This window comes from Triticum aestivum, chromosome 3D, assembly GCF_018294505.1.
Source record: "Triticum aestivum cultivar Chinese Spring chromosome 3D, IWGSC CS RefSeq v2.1, whole genome shotgun sequence".
In the NCBI taxonomy this organism is placed as follows: domain Eukaryota; kingdom Viridiplantae; phylum Streptophyta; class Magnoliopsida; order Poales; family Poaceae; genus Triticum; species Triticum aestivum.
In genome coordinates this window covers 61,340,848-61,364,730 of record NC_057802.1, presented here as the reverse complement: position 1 = coordinate 61,364,730, position 23,883 = coordinate 61,340,848, and the positions used below count along the sequence as shown (strand labels likewise).

Sequence of the window (23,883 nt, the reverse complement as noted above, 5' to 3'; positions counted from 1 at the left end):
CACTAGGGGTAGCTCTTGGGGCAAGCTTGCCCTCACAAACGAGCCCGGAACACAGATCCACAACTTGGAAGCTCTCGAAAAACACCAATAGTCTAGGGTTTCCCACAAACCCTAACAAGATTCGCAAAGTATCTAGTGGGGAGTCAATGAACTCGAGTTTTGCTTTCCTGGAAGTGTAAATCAGGATCTACTCTTGCTCTCTCTAATAGTATAGCGGAATGGAAAGCTAGGGAGGGAGATCTCAAGCTTTTAAGTGTTCAACAATGGTTGAGAGATAGTGGGAGTGGTCACTCTCTTCGTTGGGATGAAACCATCCTTTATAGCCCTCTCAATAATATTTCCCGTTATATTGTGTCCTGGTAAGCTCGGAGGCTCCAGGGCACCTCTCGATGCCATCCAAGAAACTGATATTTAGTTCTTCTGCTTGGACGCGCCGAGGAAGCTCTGAGGCATACTAAAAATCAACATTTCAGCCATATGTTTAGGGGTGGATTAACAAGCTGCTCGGCTCGTTAGCTGATGCTCGTTAAGGCTCGGCTCGTTAAGATCGTTAAGATTAACGAGCAGAAAACCCAGCTCGGCTCGGTTCGTTTGAAGCTCGTTAAGCTCATGAGCGCTCATTAACAGATTCTAATGTCTTACGGTCTATAGGGTGTGTTTATATGTGGTTTTTTAGAAGAAAATGGTGACTACAAAATGGAATGCACTAGTTTGTTGCCTCATATGTAGCTAGATTAGATTGAATAAATGGGCTGAGGTGCTATGTAACTGTTGTCTCATAAGATGAAAATATGTGTTGTGTTGTTACTAACGAGCTTAACGAGCTACTCGTGAAACTCATTAGCTCGTTCATTAAGCTCGTTAAGCTTAACGAGCTGAAATCAATGCTTGGCTCTGTTCATTAAGAAGTGAGCCACGAGCTTAATGAGCTGAACTATTGAGCGCTCATTATGCTCGTGAGCTACGAGCTTTTGGTCCAGCCCTATATCATATGTTTGAGGCACTCTCTCGCACATAATGTAGGTGTATTTGGCTTCTATAAAGTTTGTTGATCGCCAAACCTATATCCACGACGTACCCCTATTTGTAATACATCATACCTATGACTCAAAATGAGAAAGCATCGGTCGAAAATTGACGTGACGTCTTCTTAAATCTTTTTGCTTGCTCCGGCCAACCATTTGTTTCATATCAAAGTTCGTAAACATTGTGTAGGCATTAGAAGCAAGGTTATTCTTCTAACCATATGTCATTAACACCAATGCCCTCATTAGGGGAAAGATGTCCTTTTAGAAGGGCCATTTCCACTTTTATTGTGCATATTTCTCTTAGTTCTTAACTGACAAATACTAGTTATGAAACAACAAGCAATACTTTGCAGTTTTCATCAGTCTGACTTCTACTCTACGTAGTTATAAGCTTCATCAATGTGACGTCTACACGTAAACCTTTTATTTTAACCTAATTCAACATTTGGTTTGTGCTCCCTGATGTGATATCCTGACCTCACACACTTTATCATTTGCTAGATGTCTCCATTAGATTTACCTGCATCATATGTCACTAGTCATTTGTAAATGCTTTGGATGTGAGCTTGTTGTGCATAAGAACAATACTAAATTGGTGAACAAAAAGTAAAGCACTTATATTACAATAAATTTATCACGGAATCTTAGCATGGAGATTTTACTGGGAATTTTTGGACGTGTTTTGATCTTCGTATCAAGAACAACACAAGAAAACTTGTTTGGACCGTTGTGTTACTAGTCGTGTCGTATTATGTATTAGAAAAGATTGAACTACTTGCAGGCCATACACAATGTCGGAGTATGCATGTGTTGACAAATTTTGAGTTAGTTGGTTGAATCATGCAAAACCATTTGAACCATTGTGATTATATCATCCTTTGTGTGTGTGTGTGTGTGTGTGTGTGTTGGGGGGGGGGGATGAGTGCTTATTGTAGCGAATGCTTCACCTTGTTTTTTTATTACTAGCTAGCTACTACTAATTTGCATGCAATAATATTTAGTTGTGTGACTAGCTACTACTACCAAGTTTAATTACCAACATTGTATATTTGAAGATAGAAGATATGCATACTCAGTTTAACTATTTTTTGCATGTGGATGATGCAATTTCGGTGTTATATTTTAGAACTACGAAGTTATTGCATGTGTTCTTTTAGAAACACCATACAAATATAAATGCATGATCACTGGATGATCATGTATCTTCAACCCCGTGCGATGTTATCTATAGGATCTGGGATGGTTGGAAGACGGAAAGCTCACTCTATTGCAAGGGTTAACATAAAAGCAAGGGTAGTCGTACATATGTTTGGAGATGCGATTCATGCGGTCGTGTGCCCCTGTTTGGCTGAGCCACTTCCAATGGATGTAACATATAGTTATTTGCGTGATGTTGATGTTGTGTTGAATTATTGTGACCGTTATATTTATTTAGGTTGTGGTGGTCTTTTTATGGTATAATGGGTTGAAAAAGAAAGTTCATAAATTTGGCGAGGGACTACATGGGTTCGAAAAAGAATGCTAAATAATCCAGGCCTAAATGCATAGGAAAGACAATGAGATAAAATTCAATTTGGTTCTAAATGGGCCAACCCATTTAATATAGGATGGACCCTAATTGGATACATAATTATGATGGGGCAACCGTTAAAGAAATATTGCGTCACACGTGTGTCCAACTATATAATTAATGGGCCAAAACTAACAGAGTAAACTCTACCATAAATTTAACAAAGTAAACTAAAATTTCTCAGGAAAAAGTAAACTAAAAATGGGGTTAACCATTACTAAAACTACCATATAGTCCAAGTCTTTGATTCCTCATAGTCGAAGGAGAATGAAATGACGATGACGTTTTAGGGTTTTATGGAGTTATTGGACAACGGTTAGACATCTTTGGGGCCGGTATGTTTGGCTTAAGCTCAACTTAGCCCAATCAAAATTTTGGCTATGCAATATTTTGGTCAACCTTTTGCTTGCCCATGCACTTACCAACACTGTTTAAATAGTTTAGCTAGAGTTGCCAATAAAAGTCATGTGCAGGCCAACATGTTGACAACCATCCAAACAAGCGCCAAAGTTTGGTCATGACCAAATAATGGGAAGGGTAGGTATTGGCAACCATCCAAACACACCATAAGTCCCAAAAAAGACCTTTTCCTCCCTTTGTGAGTACATTGACGACCGTGCCAACATTCCAGATTCCCATCTGATTCCTCTGGCGGAAAACTCCTCACAGCCAGCGTTTGTGAGGAATGCCAATGTCGCTCATATTTGAGAGCGCTTATCTTCAATCAACAATGCGAGCATAACAAGAGCGCACACATTTGCGAGAAATGCATAGCATATTAGCATATGCCGCGCTCAATTAGAGTTTAGAGAGCTCTCATCTCCGATGAAAAACATAAACATGACACGAGCATATACACCCGGAGCGTCCTTTCTTCTTTTCTTCCAGATTTATAGAAAATCAAGGCCGAGAAAAGGAATTACGGAGTGCTATTTACTCCTAGTACCAGCCATGCATGCATGCAGACTTTATTTCTACTTACTGTACATTGCATGGCGATGGCAAACGGCATCACCTATCCGCCGCTGCTGCTTCCCGTGCACTGATCTGATCTGACGGTCACGGAGTCATGGGTCGAAGACGGCGTCGCCGCACTTGCACTTCCACCTGACGGGCTCGTAGTTGGCGCACAGCGGCCGGACTCCGGCGCGCACCTGCACGGCCGTGCACGGCGCGCAGCCGCCGCACCTCTGCTCGCACACGCAGCACGGCGGCCTCGACCCTACCCTGCTCAGCCGCTGCTCCTCCCCTCCTCCTCCTCCTCTCGCGCTCACCTGAACAATCAACCAACGCGTCATGCATCATGCGTGTACATATGTGCTGCATGCATCAAGCGACCACAAGGTGCTGGAAAAACAGACGGCGAGCTACGAAGAGATGTACCGGCGATGCGCGCGGCTCCTCTGCTCTGGACACGGCGAGCACAAGGAGGCAGCAGGCGAGGAAGAAGAGCCAGGCCGCCACGTCGCGCTCCCGCGGCCTGCGCCGCTGCCGCCGAGCCCCACGCATCGGTCGATCACGCGACGCGAGGCCGGCAGTGAAATGGCAGGCCCAGAGCGTCTCCGACTTTGCTCTGCTCTCCGCTCCTCGTTTCCTAGGAGCACAAAGATCCTGTTGGAGCCGGCGCTCTTCTCCTGCTGCTCCTCCTCTGTTTCTGGGATAAGGTTTCCGCAGCCTAGCTAGGAGATGACTAGCTAGACGCGTGCATGTACTCCTAAATGAAATGGCGATGCCATGACCGGCTGCAGGCCGTGAGAGTTATGGGCACGGAAACTAGTCCATTGCTGCGTGGCTGTGGCCTGCGGGTGTGCATGCATGGGCGGCTGCCGCTTCAGAGAGTTCGGGCGTGCCGTCGTAGCATCGAAAGGCTACGGGGGTAGGAGTAGAGCGGATTTAGGAAAAGTGCGCAGGCTTTTCTCCTCCTCGGCCTGCCTAGGCTGCAGCGCTCCCTGCTGCTGCGTCGCAGCGGGGACCTCGCCTCGCATTAACGGCACATGGTTTTTTTTGGTGTCTGAGTTCGATCTGCTTCTGCCTCTCGCTGGTTCAGTCCAACACGACGATTTTCACTGTGCCGGATGCCGGTAAACAGGGTAAAAATACGGCACTACATACACTCGTTTTCGGCGCATCTCTCCGGTAGATGCTTCAGAAGATCATCTAGTCATGTACCAGAATAATCAGAAACATTTCTCTCTTTGCCATCAATCATCTAAGTCACCAGAAAAGACACCGTTCATGAAATTCATCAAAGTTAGAATCCCACAACTGATACTACTAGTACTACATGGAGATGGAGAGCTCATTCGATCAAGAAAACATGGATAATAATTTTTTTAAATGGGTTTTTAATTGCATTTTAAAAAAAATCAAGAACATTTACAAAAGATGGATATTAAAAAAACTTGAACATTTTTTAAGATATTTGTGAGCTTTGTTTTGTAAAACGTGAACATTATTGGAAAGAAAGGCAACATTTAAAAAAAACTCTAGTAAACACTTGTTGAAAATTCTAAACCTTCTCGGAAATTTAGAACATTTTAAAATAGGATTTTATTGAAGCTTGTGAATATTTAAAAAAACTGGAACATTTTTAGCATTCCGCAAACATATTTTGAAAACTGTGAACATTTTCTAGAAAAAGTGGAAAGGAAAAAACTGAAAAGGGGGAAACCAAAACGAAAAAAAGGACCGGAACCTTCTAGATCAGTCCCAAAACCGGATTTTTATAGAGCTACAGACCTGCACACTCACATCGCTCTGTGCGATTGGCCGACACCCTGTCATACATAGCAACAAATACTACCTCTGTACCAATTCAACTGTAAAAGCATGTACCAAAATATAAGATGATGCAAAAATGTCTTATATTTTAGTACGGAGTGAAGGAGGAAAAATCCTACACTTATAGGAAACGAGTTACGAAAGCTTAGGTAACTTTCCCTCAAAACACAATTCTCTTCCCCCTGAATTTAACTGGGGTGGGGCCCTCCTTCCCCACATCCCAATCATAATTTGTCATGTGGCTAATTACGTAACATTTACGTTAATGGCTTCGTAGGTATAAGAAAGCCCTGAAACAAGACATATGGAAAAGCCCCCCGCGTCGCCTAACCTAGGCGACACAGGCGCCGATCGATCTACCTCAGAGCATCTCCAGCCGTGCCCCCAACAAGGCCACCCAGGCGATTTTTTGGCCGCCGGCGCCGAAAAATCGGCCCAGTCACGCCCCCAAAGGCCCTTTTTTCGCCGGCTCGGGCCGAAATTGGCGCCGGCGGACCCAGGCCGAACCTAGCACGCTGGGGGCGCTTGGGGGCGTCGGCTGAATCGTTTTTGGCGCGAAAATAGGTGGCCCCTCCTTGGCAGCGACTCGGCTCTTCTCGTCGCTTCGTCGTCCTCATCGCCTCGGTTCCCGCAGGGGAATCAATGCCAAAGCTGCCGCGCGCTGCCGCGCCGGTCAGCCTCCTTCATTGATGCCTCACGGGCGGTGCAGTGAAGACAGGGCGACTCGCGTACCTCACCCGCCACGCGTACACATGGCGGCCACGCAAGCGCCGCCTATATAAGCCGCCCGCCGTGTGGCGGCTTGGTTCCTGGATGGAGGCAGTTAGGCGACCCGGCGACCCGCCATGCCCAGCGGCAGGGCGAGCGTGGTTGGGGAAAGAGAGGCGAGCGTGGTTTGTGTTTCGAATCAAAAGTGATCGAGTATCTTGATCGATGGTTACAGGCCCCTTTTATATGTCCCGAAGAGACACGACGATCCCTCGAGGGGGCGTCGGTTCTAGGAGATCGAAGGGAGGCGTCGGTTGCGGGACAAACCGCAACGACGGTTTGGGCAAGGGGAGATTTTCCCCTAATTACACAATTCCATGAACACATTTCGGGAATGTAGAATTTGGTAGAGACTTGGTAAATAAATCAGCAAGGTCGTCACATGATTTGACTTGCAGAATGCTTATTTCCCCGCTTTTCTGAAGATTATGGGGGAAAAACATTTAGGAGAAATATGCTTGGTGATATTACTCTTTATGTATCCTGTTTGCATCTGCGCAACACAGGACACATTATCTTCATAGATAATGGTAGGTGATTCTATCGAACCAATTCCACATGACTGTTGTATGTGGTTTATCATTCTGCGAAGCCATACACATTCACATGTTGCTTCAAATAATGAAATTATTTCAGAATGATTGGTAGATGTTGCCACCAGAGTCTGTTTTGAAGACTTCCATGATATAGCAATGCCACCATGTAGGAACATGAAGCCGGTCTGAGATATGGCATTATGGGGATCAGATAAATAGCCGGCATCTTCATATCCAATCATATCAGAGTCCTAATTTTTCTGGAACTGGAAAAATAGACCAAGATCCTTTGTGCCTTGGAGATATCGAAAGATATTCTTCACTCCAGACCAATGACGTTTGGTGGGAGCCACGCTATGTCTAGCAAGTAGATTCACTGCAAATGCAATATCAGGTCTTGTGCAATTTGCAAGATACATAAGTGCTCCAACGGCACTGAGGTATGGAACTTCAGGTCCCAACACCTCTTCTCCATCATCCCTTGGTCTGAACGGATCTTTCTCCACATCAAGAAATCGAACCACCATGGGAGTTTTAGATGGATAGGATTTGTCCATATTGAATTTCTCCAATATTTTCTTGATATAGGCAGATTGGTGTACCATGATTCCCGAGGGAAGGTGCTCAAGTTGAATGCCTAAGCAAAATTTGGTTTTACCCAAATCCTTCATCTCAAATTCCATCTTTAGGTGATTGCGTGCTTCATCAATGTCTTGCCGATGATGTTGAGATCATCAACATACACAAAAATGATGCAAAATCATGTAGAGGACTTCTTGATGAAGACACATGGGCAATCAACACTATTGGAGTAACCTTTCTGAAGAAGGAACTCACTCAGTCGGTTGTACCACATCCGCCCCGACTGCCTTAAGCCATATAATGACTTATTCAGCTTTACACAATACATGTTGCGTTTTGCATTTTTATTCGGGACAGAGATTCCATCAGGAACCTTCATATATATGTCCGAATCTAGTGACCCGTAAAGATATGCGGCGACGACGTCCATCAACTACATAGATAGACGATTTTGCATTGCCAAGGATATAAGGTATTGGAAAGTGGTTGCACTCATTACTAGAGAATATGTTTCAGTGAAATCAATGCTGGGTTTCTGCGTGAAACCTTGTGCTACGAGCCTTGCTTTATATCTCACCACCTCATTGTTCTCATTCCATTTCCGGATAAAAACCCATTTGAATCCCACAGGGAAAACACTGGGAGGTGTAGGTATTATTTCAGTGAATACCTTTCTTTTGTTAAGCGAGGCAATTTCTGCTTGGATTGCATCCTTCCATTTAGGCCAGTCGGAGCGCTTTTGACACTCAATGATAGACCTTGGATCATGATCAGTGAGAAGGGTATCTGCAATCATTTCAGCAAAATATATGTCGACAGTCGTAGTCTTACGGTCAAATGATTCTCCAGAATCAACATAGTTGATGGAAATTTCCTGCACCCCTAGTGACTCTTCGTGATTTCCCAATACGATCGAGTTTGGGTGTTCCGATGTCCCAGTCAGTTTGTGCACACTGGAACTGGGTTGTGAAAGTTGCCCTTCCACTGGGTGTATACTACCCATCAGGTGTTTGTCAACGTTGAGTTGACCTGCATTTACTGACTCCGAGGTTTTTCTCCTCGATTTCCTTTGCTGCTTGCTAGAAGCATGCTCCAGGTCAGAGGTCGTACTAGTCCCCCTCTTTTTAGGAATAGGGATTTGAGTGGTTTTTATTGGTACCTCCACTCGTTCTGGCGCGTTTCTGGCCGGGTTTAAGGATTTTGTAACACCTTTCAAATCAGTAAATGAATCTGGCAGATTATTTGCAAGATGTTGCAAATTAATGATCTTCCGAACTTGAAGTTCGTTCTCTTGGGTACGTGGATCAGAGGATGAAATGGCATGAGCATTCCAATCAATTTCCGGGCATTCTTTTTGGTACTTGAAATCTCCCCCTAATGCCGGAAAATGTTCCTCATTAAATATGCAATCAGCGTGATAGGCTGTGAATAGATCCCCAGTCAGTGTTCCAGGTACTTGATAATCGACGGCGATTTGTACCCCACATAGATCCCCAACTTCCTGTGTGGGCCCATAGATGTCCGTCGTGGTGGTGAGATCAGGATGTATGCAGCACATCCGAACTTACGCAGATGGGAAATGCTTGGAGGATTTCCACGTACCAATTCCAGAGGGGGAGAACTGTGATATGCAGTTGGCCTCAATTGTATCAAGTCAGCAACGTGTAAAACAGCGTGACCCCAACAAGAGGTTGGCAAGTTGCAATTCGTCAACAAAGGTCTTACAATGAGTTTGATCCTCTTAATCAATGCTTCAGCCAAACCATTTTGTGTATGGACATATGGAACAGAGTGCTGAACTTCAATCCCCAAAGCCATGCAATAATCATTGAAAGCACGTGAGGAGAATTCTACAGCATTGTCCATTCGAATTGACTTGATTCGACTTTCTGGATAATGGGCTTGCAACTTAATGACTTGCCTCATTATCTTGGCAAATGCATGATTTCGTGTGGATAGAAGACACACATGTGACCATCGTGTAGATGCGTCAATCAGAACCATGAAATACCGAAAAGGTCTAGATAATGGCTGAATGAGACGACAAATGTCTCCTTGAATACGTTCAAAGAACTGAAGTGGTTCAGCTTGTATTTTGAGGTGCGAGGGCCTCAAAATTAGCTTTCCCGTGGCACAAGATGTGCACACAAAATCAGAAGATTGAGGAAATTTTGACTCAAGCAAATTATGACCAATGGAATTGCTAGTAATTTTTCTCATCATCCCTATTCCAGGATGACCTAGGCGATCATGCCAGGTTTGGAATACGTTAACATTCTGGAAAATTACTTTGTATGCAACATGTTCCACGGGTTTGATGTACGTATAGTACAAACCAGACGATAGAGAAGGAATTTTCTCATGTACCTTTTTGCCATATCCGTGATCTTTAGTAAAGAGTAGATACTCCTCTTTGTTTTCTTCATGGGTTTCAATGTGAAAACCATTCTTACGGATATCTCGATAACTGATCAGGGTACGTGATGAGTCGGGATACAATAAAGCATCCTCAATCGTCACTTGTGTACCGCTTGGGAGGGTAAATATGGCACTTCCAGTACCAACAATCAATGTACCGCGTCCAGCGATAGTTAGAATATCTCCATTCATCTTTTTCAGAGTTTGGAAATATTTCATCTCCTCAGTATGGAGTTTGTGGTACCACTGTCCACAAGGCATACTTCCTCTTCCATCGGATTGTCCCCGTAGAAAACGGCGGCGAGTGCTCCCTCTCTTCTCCTTTCTCTGTTGTTTCTTTTGCTCTCGCTGGCTGTTTTACGTGCGTGATAACGTGTTTCGAATCAAAAGTGATCGAGTATCTTGATCGATGGTTACAGGCCCCTTTTATATGTCCCGAAGAGACACGACGATCCCTCGACGGGGCGTCGGTTCCAGAAGATCGAAGGAAGGCGTCGGTTGCGGGACAAACCGCAACGACGTTTAGGCAAGGGGAGATTTTTCCCTAATTACAGAATTAGTTTTAACAGTTTGAAGTTACATCGAGCAGCCCCGAGCAGGCTCATGCAGTCATGGCCTTGTACGTGTACGTGACGGGGGGGGGGGGGCACGGCCCCCTCAGTCTTCTATTGTGACGCCCGGATAATTAGACTACAGTAATCCCCTGGTAATGAGTGCCAAGTCATCACAATTAGTTTGCCAAACATCACTTGGTTCCAAATCAAACTCAAATTCAAATTGCATGTCAAATTGTTTTCTTCAAAATTTAAAAGACAAAATGTTTGTTGAGTTGCAAATATTCTCTAAGTAATTAACATATACTAACCAACATTTTATAAGGTATTTAAATGCCCAAAAATAACTAAAACAGGGTCAAAACAGTAACTTAAAATGCTTTTCCAAACTATAAAATTCCAAAACATTTAAGTAACTCCCAAACCTTTTTGTGGCAGAGTCTAAATTAGCAACACTATTTACGGACCAAGTTTCACATTTTATAAAACTAGTTTGCAATTAAAATTAAAGTCAAAACAGAAAGAATAAAAGTTACAAGACTATGAGAATAATAAAAGAGCTAAAGGGCACTATGCACTTGAGCCCACTAGCTATAGTACAGGCCCAGCCCACCATAGCGGTCATCTCCTTCCCCTGTTCACCAGAGGCGCCATGGACGCGGCATGCACGTCGACGCCGCCGATGCACACGCGTCGTTGATCCCGCGGTTCCATAGATGGGATAAGACCACCCTGGCCCCTCCTCGAACCCTAGGCCACCCCTTTCCTCTCGCACCCCCATGCCCTCTCACCCGAGCGCCGCCGCTCGCTGTCGTCACCGCGTCGTCGCCGTTGCCATGGCCACGACCGCTCCCTGGCCGCACTGACTAGTCCAGGAGGACCGCCACCGTCGACTTCGTCCATCCAGAGCATCAAATCGAGCGGAGCCGTCCCGTGCGCTCGCCATCGACCTCCTATTCACCGCGTACATCACCGGCCGCCGTCGACGATTGCCTCGCCTCCAGTCCACCTCCGGCCTTCCCGTCGCTTCCGTTGGAACCATTGTGAGCTCCTCTTCCAAAACCCCCGCTCCCCCTGCTCTCCCCCTCGATCCGTCGCCTTTTAGCCGCCCGCACTTCGGCCGCCGTGGCCGGAGCTCAAGCTCCCGTGCGTGACCGCGCTGCTGCTGCTCTAGAACGTTGCTGCCTGTCGCCCCCTGCGCGCGCCCGGCCGCCGTGACCGCACCCGGCCGCCCGTGGCCGCGCCCCTGTGCCTGCAGCCGTCTGCCGCGCTGCACGCGGCTCCTCTTACCGCTGCTCCTGCTCCATGCGGCTGCTTGCTGCTGCTCTTTTGTTGTTGCCCCGCTGCTCACCCTGTTGGTGCTCTGCTCCCTGCCGCAAGGCCCTGCCTGTGCCGCTCGCCTTGGCCACCTCGACCGTGCCCTGCGCCCTCCCGCGCATGCCCCGCGTGCACGCCATGCCCACAGCTCGCGCGCCTCTCGTGTGGCTGCTCCTGGATGCCTCGTGTGCTTCAGGCCGTGGCTGCGCATGCCCAGCCGTGAGGCACGGCTAGACTAATGGCCGGTCCATTTAATTAGTAGTAGGTTAGATTAGGGGCTAAACTATCATATGCCAAGTGGGCCCTTGTACTTAATTAGTTTAGTTAATTGGGTAGGCCTATTTCTATTATTAGGTGTAGTCTATGACATGTGGGCCAAACTCCCTGTTGACTGGTCACCCTGGACTAGGTCAACCCAACCATTGGACCCCACTTGTAAGCCACTGAAACTAAGCTGCTGCTGTGTGCACCTAGCCAATTCCTTTTTAAATTCGAATTAATAATATTCAAAATAATAAAACTTTAGAAATTCATAAAAAATAATCCGTAACTCGGATGAAATTACTTTGTACATGAAAGTTGCTCAGAACGACGAGACGAATCCGAATACGCAGCCCGTTCGTCCGCCACACATCCCTAGCATAGCAAACACGCAACTTTCCCCCTCCGGCTCGTTTGTCCGAAAATGCCAAACACCGGGAATACTTTCCCGGATGTTTTCCCCCTTTGCCGGTATCACCTAGTACTGCGTTAGCTCACCCCTGCACCGCGTATTGCCTTGTTATATTTTGTGATGCTTTGTTTGCTCCGTATTTACTGTTTCTTCCCCCCTCTTCTTCTCCGGTAGACCCCGAGACCGGCGTTGATGCGATTGAGTACGACTACGTCACCGACGACCCCTCCTTCTTGGCTGAGCTTCCAGGCAAGCCCCCCCCCTTGATCACCAGATATCGCCTATTCTTCTCTATACTGCTTGCATTAGAGTAGTGTAGCAAGTTACTGCTTTCGGTTAATCCTATTCTGCTGCATAGCCTGTCATTGTTGCTACAGTTGTTACCCTTACCTGCTATCCTACTGCTTAGTATAGGATGCTAGTGTTCCATCAGTGGCCCTACACTCTTGTCCGTCTGCCATGCTATACTACTGGGTCGTGATCACTTCGGGAGGTGATCACGGGTATATATACTTTATACACATGACACATGTGGTGACTAAAGTCGGGTCGACTCGTTGACTACAGTTGTACACGTGCTGAGCCGGGCCAAAGCCTTCCTGCCGGAGCTAGACCCGGCAGACATCGCCCTGGGTTACCCCAGCCTGAAGGAAGATGGCTCCACCTTCGACCAGAAGGATTTCGCGGCATGCGTGAAGGCTGTACGCCCGGTGGCCACCATCATCGGGAACGACACCGACTTAACCAAGTATTAGCCGGGGTACAACGCGGAGAATCAGAGGATTCCAACCCCTCGCTATGAAGCTCTTAGTCTGATTCCTCCGGCTCGCCAACACACCTACGCCCCCGAGATTGACCCGGCCGGGTTAATTGACGAAGAAGCTCAGTTCGAAGCTCTCAGTGGCATCAACTGGAAGTCATCGACCTTCGAAGCCTTGGGATCAGCCGGAGCAGAAGATGAGCCGGGGACTTCGACTCAGCAGGCGTCATAAACCGGCTAGCGGCTCACCAAACAACGCTCCACCCTTGAAACTTTGAAAGATTTTTGTAATAGAATAAGTGCAACAATTTATCTCTGCCGTGCCATCGTGCACGTAATGAATGCTGAAATCCTTTGAAGTCATTCTTTTGATGCTCCTCCGGGTCATAATTATCCTTCGTGCTTCTCAACCTTTAAAAAAGTACCTTCAAGCATCTGCATAGAAAGGTAAATCACAAGTCTCAAGACGGCTTACCACCCTCCGGATTAAATGACCCGGGTAGCATGGTTGGTATCTTAACTCTAATGGACTTGTCTTGATGACATCCAGGATGTTCAATTAACAAGATAACTCCAAAATTAAGCCGGTCAAGCGAAACCCGGCCATGCACACGTTGTCATAATCAGAGTAGACTTTGCGATAAATCGGAACTTAGGGGCTTCCAGTTCGAATACGACCAGAGACCCGGCCCGAAAGGGGTTTAAGCCAAGATTCGGATACGATCATATAGCCCCCAATGGGTGTGGCGATGCCAATCAAGAGGGTACCGACAGCTATGTTCTCTTGGGTTCGAATACGACCCATGTTTGAACAGGAAGCCCCCAAGTGATTCTGAAAATTGTTTAACGACGCTGATTCGAATACGATCCACGTCGGTTCTCAGAGGGGTTACACTATGATTCAAATATGACCAAAGGCAACCTCCCAATGAGCTCGGCACTTTGCCAATCAAATGGGTATCGACAGCTATGTTCTCTTTGGTTCGAATACGACCCATGTTTGAACAGGAAGCCCCCAAGTGATCTTACTGCTTACGGCTAGACTCAAATGCGATCATAAGCCGGATCCTCCTTTCAAATTAGTATGACACGTATATTTGGAGGAGAAAAAAGGACAGAGGTCCTGCTTTATTGCTTATCATAATATATATATGTCTGAGATAAATATGTACACCACAAGAGCCGGTAGCTCAAGTGTAATAAGGCCGAAGCTGAGCGATATTCCACGGCCGACGGGTCTCCTCCTCAGATTTACGCGAATCTTTACGCTCCCGAACATCAATGAGGTAATATGACCCGTTGTGCAAGTTCTTACTAACCACAAAGGGCCCTTCCCAAGGTGGGGATAATTTGTGTGCATCTGTTTGATCCTGGATGAGCCGGAGCACAAGGTCGCCTTCCTGGAAGACCCGGGTTTTGACCCGGCGGCTATGATAACGGCGCAGGTCTTGTTGGTAAATCGCTGAACGGGCTGCTGCCACATCACGCTGTTCATCCAACAAGTCCAGAGCAACTTGGCGCGCCAGTTCATTGTCCGTCTCAACATAAGCCGCCACACGAGGTGAATCGTGACGGATGTCGCTAGGGAGGACCGCTTCTGCCCCATAAACCATGAAGAAAGGCGTGAAGCCAGTAGACCTGTTAGGAGTAGTGTTCATGCTCCATAAGACGGAGGGCAACTCCTCCACCCAACAACCCGGCGTCCGTTGCAAAGGGACCAAAAGCCGGGGTTTGATGCCCTTCAGAATCTCCTGGTTAGCTCTCTCAGCTTGACCATTGGACTGGGGATGAGCCACTGAAGAAACATCAAGCCGGATATGCTCTCGTTGACAAAACTCCTCCATAGCGCCTTTGGACAGATTAGTGCCATTGTCTGTTATGATGTTGTGCGGAAAGCCGAAGCGGAAGATCACCTTTTTCATAAATTGAACCGCCGTGGCTGCATCACACTTGCTAACTGGCTCAGCTTCCACCCACTTCGTGAATTTGTCCACTGCCACCAAGAGGTGGGTCTTCTTATCCTTGGACCGTTTAAAAGGCCCGACCATATCAAGCCCCCAGACCGCAAAGGGCCAAGTGATCGGGATCATCCTCAATTCCTGAGCCGGCACATGAGCCCGTCGGGAGAACCTCTGACAACCATCACACTTACTGACCAAGTCCTCCGCATCAGCATGAGCCGTCAACCAATAAAAACCATGACGGAATGCCTTGGCCACAAGGGATTTTGAGCCGGCATGATGGCCGCAATCCCCTTCATGGATCTCGCGCAAGATCTCTTGACCTTCCTCAGGGGAAATACAACGCTGAAATACCCCTGAAACACTGCGATGATGCAACTCGCCGTTGATAACAATCATTGACTTGGCCCGCCGGATTATTTGCCTGGCCAAAGTTTCATCCTCAGGCAACTCTCCCCGGGTTATATAAACCAAGTACGGCATTGTCCAGTCTGGTATGACATGAAGAGCCGCCACCAGTCGTGCCTCCGGGTCAGGGATAGCCAAGTCCTCCTCTGTAGGCAACTTAACCGAAGGGTTATATAGGACATCCAGGAAAGTGTTAGGCGGCACCGGCTTTCGTTGAGAGCCGAGCCGGCTTAAAGCATCAGCCGCCTCGTTCTTCCTGCGATCAATGTGCTCCACTTGATATCCCTGAAAGTGCCCAGCAATGGCATCAACCTCGCGGCGATAAGCCGCCATGAGGGGATCCTTAGAATCCCAAGTGCCTGATACTTGTTGAACCACCAAATCTGAGTCCCCAAAGCACCGTACCCGGCTTAAGCTCATCTCCTTAGCCACCCGAAGACCGTGGAGTAAGGCCTCGTATTCAGCCGCATTGTTAGTGCAAGGAAACATCAATTGTAGCACATACTGGAACTTGTCACCCCTAGGGGAAGCCAATACAACACCAGCCCCCGAGCCCTCCAGCTGCCTGGACCCATCAAAGTGAATAGTCCAATAGGTGTTATCCGGCTTCTGCTCGGGCACTTGCGACTCTGTCCAATCATTAATAAAATCCACCAAAGCCTGAGACTTAACAGCAGTGCGTGGCACATATTTGAGGCCATGAGGCCCAAGCTCAATAGCCCACTTAGCAATTCTCCCTATAGCCTCTCGGTTCTGGATAATATCCCCAAGAGGGGCAGAACTGACCACAGTGATGGGATGACCCTGAAAATAATGCTTGAGTTTCCGGCTCGCCATGAACACACCATATACAAGCTTCTGCCAGTGCGGGTATCGCTGCTTGGACTCAATAAGCACCTCACTGACATAATAAACCGGCCGCTGAACCGGATGCTCCTTACCCGTCTCCTTACGCTCCACCACCATAGCCACACTGACGGCTCGTGTGTTTGCCGCCACATACAGTAGCAAGGGCTCCTTATCAACCGGAGCAGCAAGGACGGGGGGCTCTGCCAGTTGCTTTTTCAAATCCTCGAAGGCGGTATTAGCTGCATCATTCCAGACAAAGTTATCCATTTTCTTCATCAACTGATATAAGGGCATAGCCTTCTCACCCAAGCGGCTTATGAACCGGCTTAAAGCAGCGATGCGACCTGCCAAACGCTGAACATCATTTATATATGCCGGCTTAGCTAGAGAAGTGATAGCTTTGATCTTCTCCGGGTTAGCTTCAATTCCTCTGTCAGAAACCAAGAAGCCCAATAGCTTGCCCGCAGGAACACCAAAAACACATTTGGCCGGGTTAAGCATCATCTTGTAGACCCGGAGATTATCGAAGGTTTCCCTTAAGTCATCTATCATGGTTTCCTCCTTGATGGACTTAACCACAATATCGTCCACGTAAGCGTGAACATTGCGCCCGATCTGTTTATGGAGACAATTCTGTACACAACGCTGGTAAGTCGCCTGCGCACACTTGAGCCCAAAGGGCATAGAGACATAGCAGAAGGCTCCAAAGGGAGTGATGAACGCCGTCTTCTCCTGGTCCTTAACTGCCATCTTAATTTGATGATACCCGGAATAGGCATCCAAGAAACTTAAGCGTGCACAACCTGCCGTAGCATCAATGATCTGATCAATACGGGGGAGAGCAAAAGGATCAGCCGGACACGCGTTGTTCAAGTCCGTGTAGTCCACACACATCCGCCAGGTGCCGTTCTTCTTAAGTACAAGCACCGGGTTAGCCAACCACTCTGGGTGAAAAACCTCAACAATGAACCCGGCCGCCAAAAGCCGGGCCACTTCTTCACCAATAGCCTTCCGCCTCTCTTCGTTAAACCGTCGAAGGAACTGTCTGACCGGCTTAAATTTTGGATCAACATTGAGAGTGTGCTCAGCGAGTTCTCTAGGTACACCTGGCATGTCAGAAGGTTTCCATGCGAAGATGTCCCTATTCTCACGGATGAACTCGATGAGCGCGCCTTCCTATTTCGGGTCCAGATTTGCACTGATGTTGAACTGCTGAGACGAGTCACCTGGAACAAAATCAACAAGTTTAGTCTCATCAGCTGATTTAAACTTCATTGCTGGTTCATTCTCCGTGGTTGGCTTTTTCAGAGAGGTCATATCTGTTGGGTCAACATTGTCTTTATAAAATTTCAACTCTTCTGTGGCACAAACAGACTCTGCATAAGCCGCGTCACCTTCCTCACACTCCAGAGCCACTTTCCGGCTGCCGTGAACCGTAATGGTCCCGTTGTGACCCGGCATCTTGAGTTGTAAGTACACATAACACGGCCGTGCCATGAACTTGGCGTAAGCCGGCCGTCCAAATATGGCGTGGTAAGGACTTCTTATCTTGACCACCTCAAAGGTCAACTTCTCCACCCTGTAGTTGTTCTCATCACCGAAGGCCACTTCCAGTTCGATCTTGCCGACTGGATAAGCCGATTTACCGGGTACCACACCATGGAAGATAGTATTTGACTGGCTGAGGTTCTTATCAACTAGCCCCATACGACGGAAAGTCTCATAATAGAGGATGTTGATGCTGCTGCCTCCATCCATGAGTACCTTTGTGAACTTATAGCCTCCCACTTGAGGAGCGACCACTAAGGCCAGGTGGCCCGGGTTATCCACCCGGGGAGGGTGATCCTCCCTATTCCACCCTATGGGCTGCTCCGACCACCGTAAGTAGCGTGGAACCGCCGGCTTAACAGCATTAACAGCCCTCTTGTGAAGCTTCTCGTCTCGTTTGCACAAACTAGTGGTGAACACGTGATACTGTCCACCGCTAAGCTGCTTTGGGTTGGTCTGATAGCCCCCCTGTTGCTGTTGATGACCCTGACCAGACTGTTGATTAAAGCCCCCTTGACCGTTCTGAGGACCGGAATTTGACCCGCCGCCCGGGCCATGAAAGCCGCCGGCGCCTGAGCCGCCACCCGGACCATTGTAGTTTTTAAAGGCCTTCATGATAGCACAATCCTTCCACAGATGAGTCGCTGGCTTCTCTCTAGAACCGTGTCTCGGACAAGGTTCATTCAACAGCTGTTCCAGAGAAGGTCCTGACCCGCCGCCTCGGGGAGGGGGCCTCCCCTTGCGTCGCTGGTTATTACCTTGAGAGTTGGTGTTGGCTACAAACTCTAGGCTGCCATCGGCCTTGCGCTTGCCTCCTCCTTGGTTCCCCGGGCTAAACTGAGGACCCTTGCCGTTGCCGTTCTTCTTTCCCTTCCCTGCCCTTTCATCATCTGAAGGGGGATCCTTGGTACCATCGGAATCGGCGTACTTGACAAGAGCTGCCATCAGTGTACCCATATCAGTACAGTCACGCTTAAGCCGCCCGAGTTTCATCTTTAGGGGCACAAAGCGACAGTTTTGTTCCAACATTAAGACTGCAGAGCCGGCATCCATCTTATCCGATGAATGTATGATCTCCTTGACCCGGCGAACCCAATGGGTCGTGGATTCACCCTCCTGCTGCTTACAGTTAGTCAGATCCACGATTGACATAGATTGCCTGCAGGTATCTTTGAAGTTTTGAATGAACCGGGCTTTCAGCTCAGCCCAAGACCCGATGGAGTTCGGCGGTAACCCTTTCAACCACGTGCGGGCAGTTCCATCTAACATCATGGTGAAATATTTGGCCATGGCCGCCTCGCTGACTTCCAGCAATTCCATAGCCATCTCATAACTCTCGATCCAGGCTGCCGGCTGTAAGTCTGCTGTATAGTTAGGCACCTTCCTAGGTCCTTTGAAGTCCTTGGGTAGACGTTCATTACGGATAGCTGGCATCAAACACGGGACACCCCCGGTTCTAGTAGGGATACCCGCATCAACGGACATCGTCGGATAAGCCGGGGGGGTCTGGTAAGCCATCACTTGAGGCGCCTGCTCCGCCTCCTGGCGTGCTTGGTCTGCTACGTAGAAGGCTCCATTATGAGCCGGGCCATGACCAGGGGGCGGGTCATGGCGTCGGACATTACTTGAGCCGGTCGCCGAGACCATGTGCCGGCTGTAACTCGGGCTCTGCCCTAGACGAGGGGTTGAATGGATCCTATCCCGGCTGTAGGAGTACGCCTCTTGCTGCGTCAGCGCTGTCTGGAGGAGTTCTCTGGCCCGGCGGGTCTCAATAGCCGTCGGAGAGTCGCCATCAACGGGCAGAGCCGCCAGTCGTGCCGCTGCGGCGACCATGTTCTCCAGCGGGTTATTATAATGGCCCGGGGGTATTGGCACATAGTGAGGCGGGGCGGGGGGCCCCTGGGGAGGCCCCATCACTCGTGGTTGAATAAGGGGTCCAGATCCGGGTGCTACGACCCCCGGCGGGTGACTAGACCCTGCACCCGGTGTGTTGAAGAGGTTGCGCGGATCGTAAACCGGCGGGAGTCGAGATTGAGCCTTTTGATGCCTCCTTCTCATGACCTCATTGGCCGCGTTCTGATCCATCGTGAGTTGGAAGGAGTGCGCCTGAATCAGCTGAGTCCGGGCATCGAGAGCCGCCCGCTCCGCAGCCAGTCTGATCCCTTCCGCTGCAAGGTCCTCTTTAGCTTTTATCAGATCCAATTTTAGCTGTGCCACCGCCGCATCATGCTGAACTTGATCCGCTGGGTCGACCGTTGCGGTTAACAGGGCCGTCATCTTATCCGTGAGATCCATCAGCACCTGAGCCGGGGAAGGCACCGGGTTTTCCGATCCGGAAGCGGGGTTCTGAACAGGCTGCGCACCAGCCATAAAAACTCCAACCTGACTTGGCGGCTCAAAAAGGTCCGGAATACTGCTGCCATCGGAATAACTCATGAGCCTGCCATCTTGAAGTTGGTACAACGAGTTTGACTCATCAGCGGCCGACTCGCCGTCAGAGCCGGCGGCCGCCTCATCCCCAGACCCAGATGGATCAGAGGGCCCTCCGTGGATGCATCCCACAAAAGCGCGCTTTAAGGCAGGCCGGGCCCGGGCGGGTCGTGCGCGCTGAGCCGTTTCGATGAGACCGGCGCGGAGATCCGGCTCGGGGCCCGGCTCTCCAATCTTGCCGATGAAGACATGAATTCCACCGAAGGGGACCCGGTACCCGTACTCCACTGAGCCGGCGTCGGGGCCCCAGTCCGCATCGTCGATGTAGAGCTTGCCGCGACGACTCTTGGTCATCCGGCCCACAGCGTATCCCTTGAGCCCTTCGAAGCTGCCCTTCAAGAACTCAAATCCACCGTGCGCCAGCCCCACGGTGGGCGCCAACTGTCGTGGAATTGTCACGGCAGATGTCCTCGGGTTAGGACTTAGTCGTGGAGCCATCGCAATTGGGAAGCTTGAAGGGGTTAAGTGGGACAAGGAACACGAGGGTTTATACTGGTTCGGCCCCTTACGGTGAAGGTAAAAGCCTACGTCCAGTTGAGGTGGTATTAATCAGGGTTTCGATAACCAGGGAGCTAAACAGCTATGCCCGGCTCTCGATCAGATTGTTGTCGCCCCTAAACCGCTGCCGGGTCGTCCCTTTCTATAGGGAGGTTGGCACCCAGCGGCCCTTAGAGTCCCGGCCGGCTCATAAGAGTGTCCGGCTCGGACTCTAAACAATACTTGCCTTACACTACAAGTCTACTATAACAATGATGATAACTATGGGCAATAAGCCATCGCCGGGTCTCAGCCCATCTCTGGCCCATTATCTTGAAACTTAGCTCCGGGCTTCTGGCAATGACCCTTAGTGTAACCCGGCCCTCCTGGCGGGTGACTCCCAGGTCTATATCCTCAACAAGGGGGCTGAAAGGACAGGTGGCTCCATCCCGGTAGAGGTGGGCCTGGGTTCCTGACGGCCCCCGACTGTTACTTTATGGCGGAGCGACAGGGTAGGTTGAGACCACCTAGGAGAGAGGTGGGCCTGGCCCTGGTCGGCGTTCGCGGATACTTAACACGCTTAACGAGATCTTGGTATTTGATCTGAGTCTGGCCATTTGGTCTATACGCACTAACTAACTACGCGGGAACAGTTATGGGCACTCGACGTCGTGGTATCAGCCGAAGCTCTTCTTTACGTCAGCGACGGAGCGGCGCGCGCCGGATTGGACTGGAACGCCTGCTAGGCTAGGTCTGCTTCCGGCCGCGTACGCAACGTGCAGGTGTGCAATGGGCGATGGGCCCAGACCCCTGCGCGCATAGGATTTAGACCGACGTGTTGACCTCTCTGTTGAGCCTAGGTGGGGCTGCGACGTGTTGATCTTCCGAGGCCGGGCATGACCCAAAAAAGTGTGTCCGGCCAAATGGGATCGAGCGTGTTGGGTTATGTGGTGCACCCCTGCAGGGAAGTTTATCTATTCGAATAGCCGTGTCCCTCGGTAAAAGGACGACCCGGAGTTGTACCTTGACCTTATGACAACTAGAACTGGATACTTAATAAAATACACCCTTCCAAGTGCCAGATACAACCCGGTGATCGCTCTCTAACAGGGCGACGAGGAGGGGATCGCCGGGTAGGATTATGCTATACGATGCTACTTGGAGGACTTCAATCTACTCTCTTCTACATGCTGCAAGATGGAGATGGCCAGAAGCGTAGTCTTCGACAGGACTAGCTATCCCCCCCTTATTCTGGCATTCTGCAGTTCAGTCCACCGATATGGTCCTTTACACATATACCCATGCATATGTAGTGTAGCTCCTTGCTTGCGAGTACTTTGGATGAGTACTCACGGTTGCCTTTCTCCCTCTTTTCCCCTTTCTATACCTGATTGTCGCAACCAGATGCTGGAGTCCAGGAGCTAGAGATCCCGAGGATGATTCTACATGGAGTTCGGCTTCGAGGAGTAGTTAGGAGGTCCCAGGCAGGAGGCCTTGCCTTTTCGATCGTTGCTACTTTTGTGCTAGCCTTCTTAAGGCAAACTTGTTTAACTTATGTCTGTACTCAGATATTGTTGCTTCCGCTGACTCGTCTATGATCGAGCACTTGTATTCTAGCCCTCGAGGCCCCTGGCTTGTATTATGATGCTTGTATGACTTACTTATGTTGTAGAGTTGTGTTGTGATATCTTTCCCGTGAGTCCCTGATCTTGATCGTACACATTTGCGTCCATGATTAGTCTACGGTCAAATCGGGGGCGTCACAAGTTGGTATCAGAGCCGACTGCCTGTAGGAATCCCCCTTTCCAACTCCTTGGCCGAAGTCGAGTCTAGTCATTGAAAAACTTTTACTAACATGGCTGTGTGGCTTATGGGCCCACGTCGTCATTGGGTGGTACTAGGTTCTTTTACTCCTTGTCTATACTCTGGGACTCTGATCTCTCTTCTATTCGGGTTAAACGAATTTTGCTAATTCTAACATTAGGATCTCGTTATCACTTTCACCCGGAGAGCCCCTTATTACTGATGATCGTCTGCTGCACGTGAGGACCCTGAAGACACTCTCCGTTGTTAACCCGAGAACTTGTGTTCATCGCTTTTGCAATTCCCTTCCATCGATAAACTCCTATGGATAACCACGTATACTCACCATTCATACAATGTTTCCCAGTTGATCTTGTTATTACAAGATACGCTGAAATCCTCTCTATTGTTCCGAGAATATTTTGTGCCTACTATCTTGCAGTTCTTGCCACCTGAATATCCCTACGGACAATTTCTCGCACTTATAGAGTATCCGCTCATCCCCAGATGATTCGTGTGTCTCACAAAATTCTTCGGAATACTTTTCGATCTTTCGAAAATCCTCTACAGCCTGTTATTCTTGAAATTCTTGCCTGCTTGCATTATGGTTAATTCCATATGACTAGTAGTCTTCGATAACAGGTTATCCTTTTTAAAAATTATCTTTCTGACTCAGACGTCATTCCGGACATGAGTTGGTTCTCGGCAATTCAAACCTTTATTGATTGTCCAACTAAGTGTTTTCAACTTATCCATCCTTGATCAGAGCGTCTGCTTCTGATCCTTCGTTTTGGAAACCATAATTTCTTTCTATTTAAGCATCAGACTAATCAGGTGATTCTTGAATCTGATGCCTCTGCATTCTTTCTTCCTCCGAGTGAGTATCGATACTCACATCAGCTCCGTTGTGGATCGCCCGATCCATTGTTGGATTTTTATCCGACAACGTCCTTCATATTCAATCACCTTGTGAGTTCTTCCGCTGATACATAATGCCTTTGGTAAATTGTATCCTCTGCTTGGCCAACCATGCTATGCTTTCGAGCTTGTGTATTTACTTTTGAAACTTGTGGTATATGTTACTAAGATGCCCGATGGGTTGAACCTATGCCTTCCCCTAATCCGTGAGAACCCAAAAGTTTTCACAAGTCATACTCTTCCGGTGTTCTACCAGATAAAATTCCAACACTACAGTTTTATCAAAGCGAGAGGTGAATGAAATGATATGCATTAAAGAAATGGGAGTCGACCTTGAACTTCATGTTCATGCCCATGAAAATGATGTAGACCGTCTCGAAAGCTCCTTGCAAAATGATTATCCAGCTGTATGATTCTTTCAGTATTCTTGAAATTGATTCCT

At 48.4% G+C, this 23,883-nt stretch overlaps 1 protein-coding gene across 1 annotated transcript; it reads right to left on the bottom strand.

The window, feature by feature from the left end:
- Positions 1-3,452: 3,452 nt before the first annotated feature.
- On the bottom strand, positions 3,453-5,177 carry LOC123074121 (EPIDERMAL PATTERNING FACTOR-like protein 5). Its single transcript, XM_044497053.1, has 2 exons — positions 3,982-5,177; positions 3,453-3,872 (listed from the first exon to the last, which is right to left on the bottom strand). The coding sequence occupies exons 1-2, from the start codon at positions 4,105-4,107 to the stop codon at positions 3,666-3,668; spliced, it is 333 nt and encodes a 110-aa protein (XP_044352988.1). The 5' UTR covers positions 4,108-5,177; the 3' UTR covers positions 3,453-3,665.
- Positions 5,178-23,883: the final 18,706 nt, after the last annotated feature.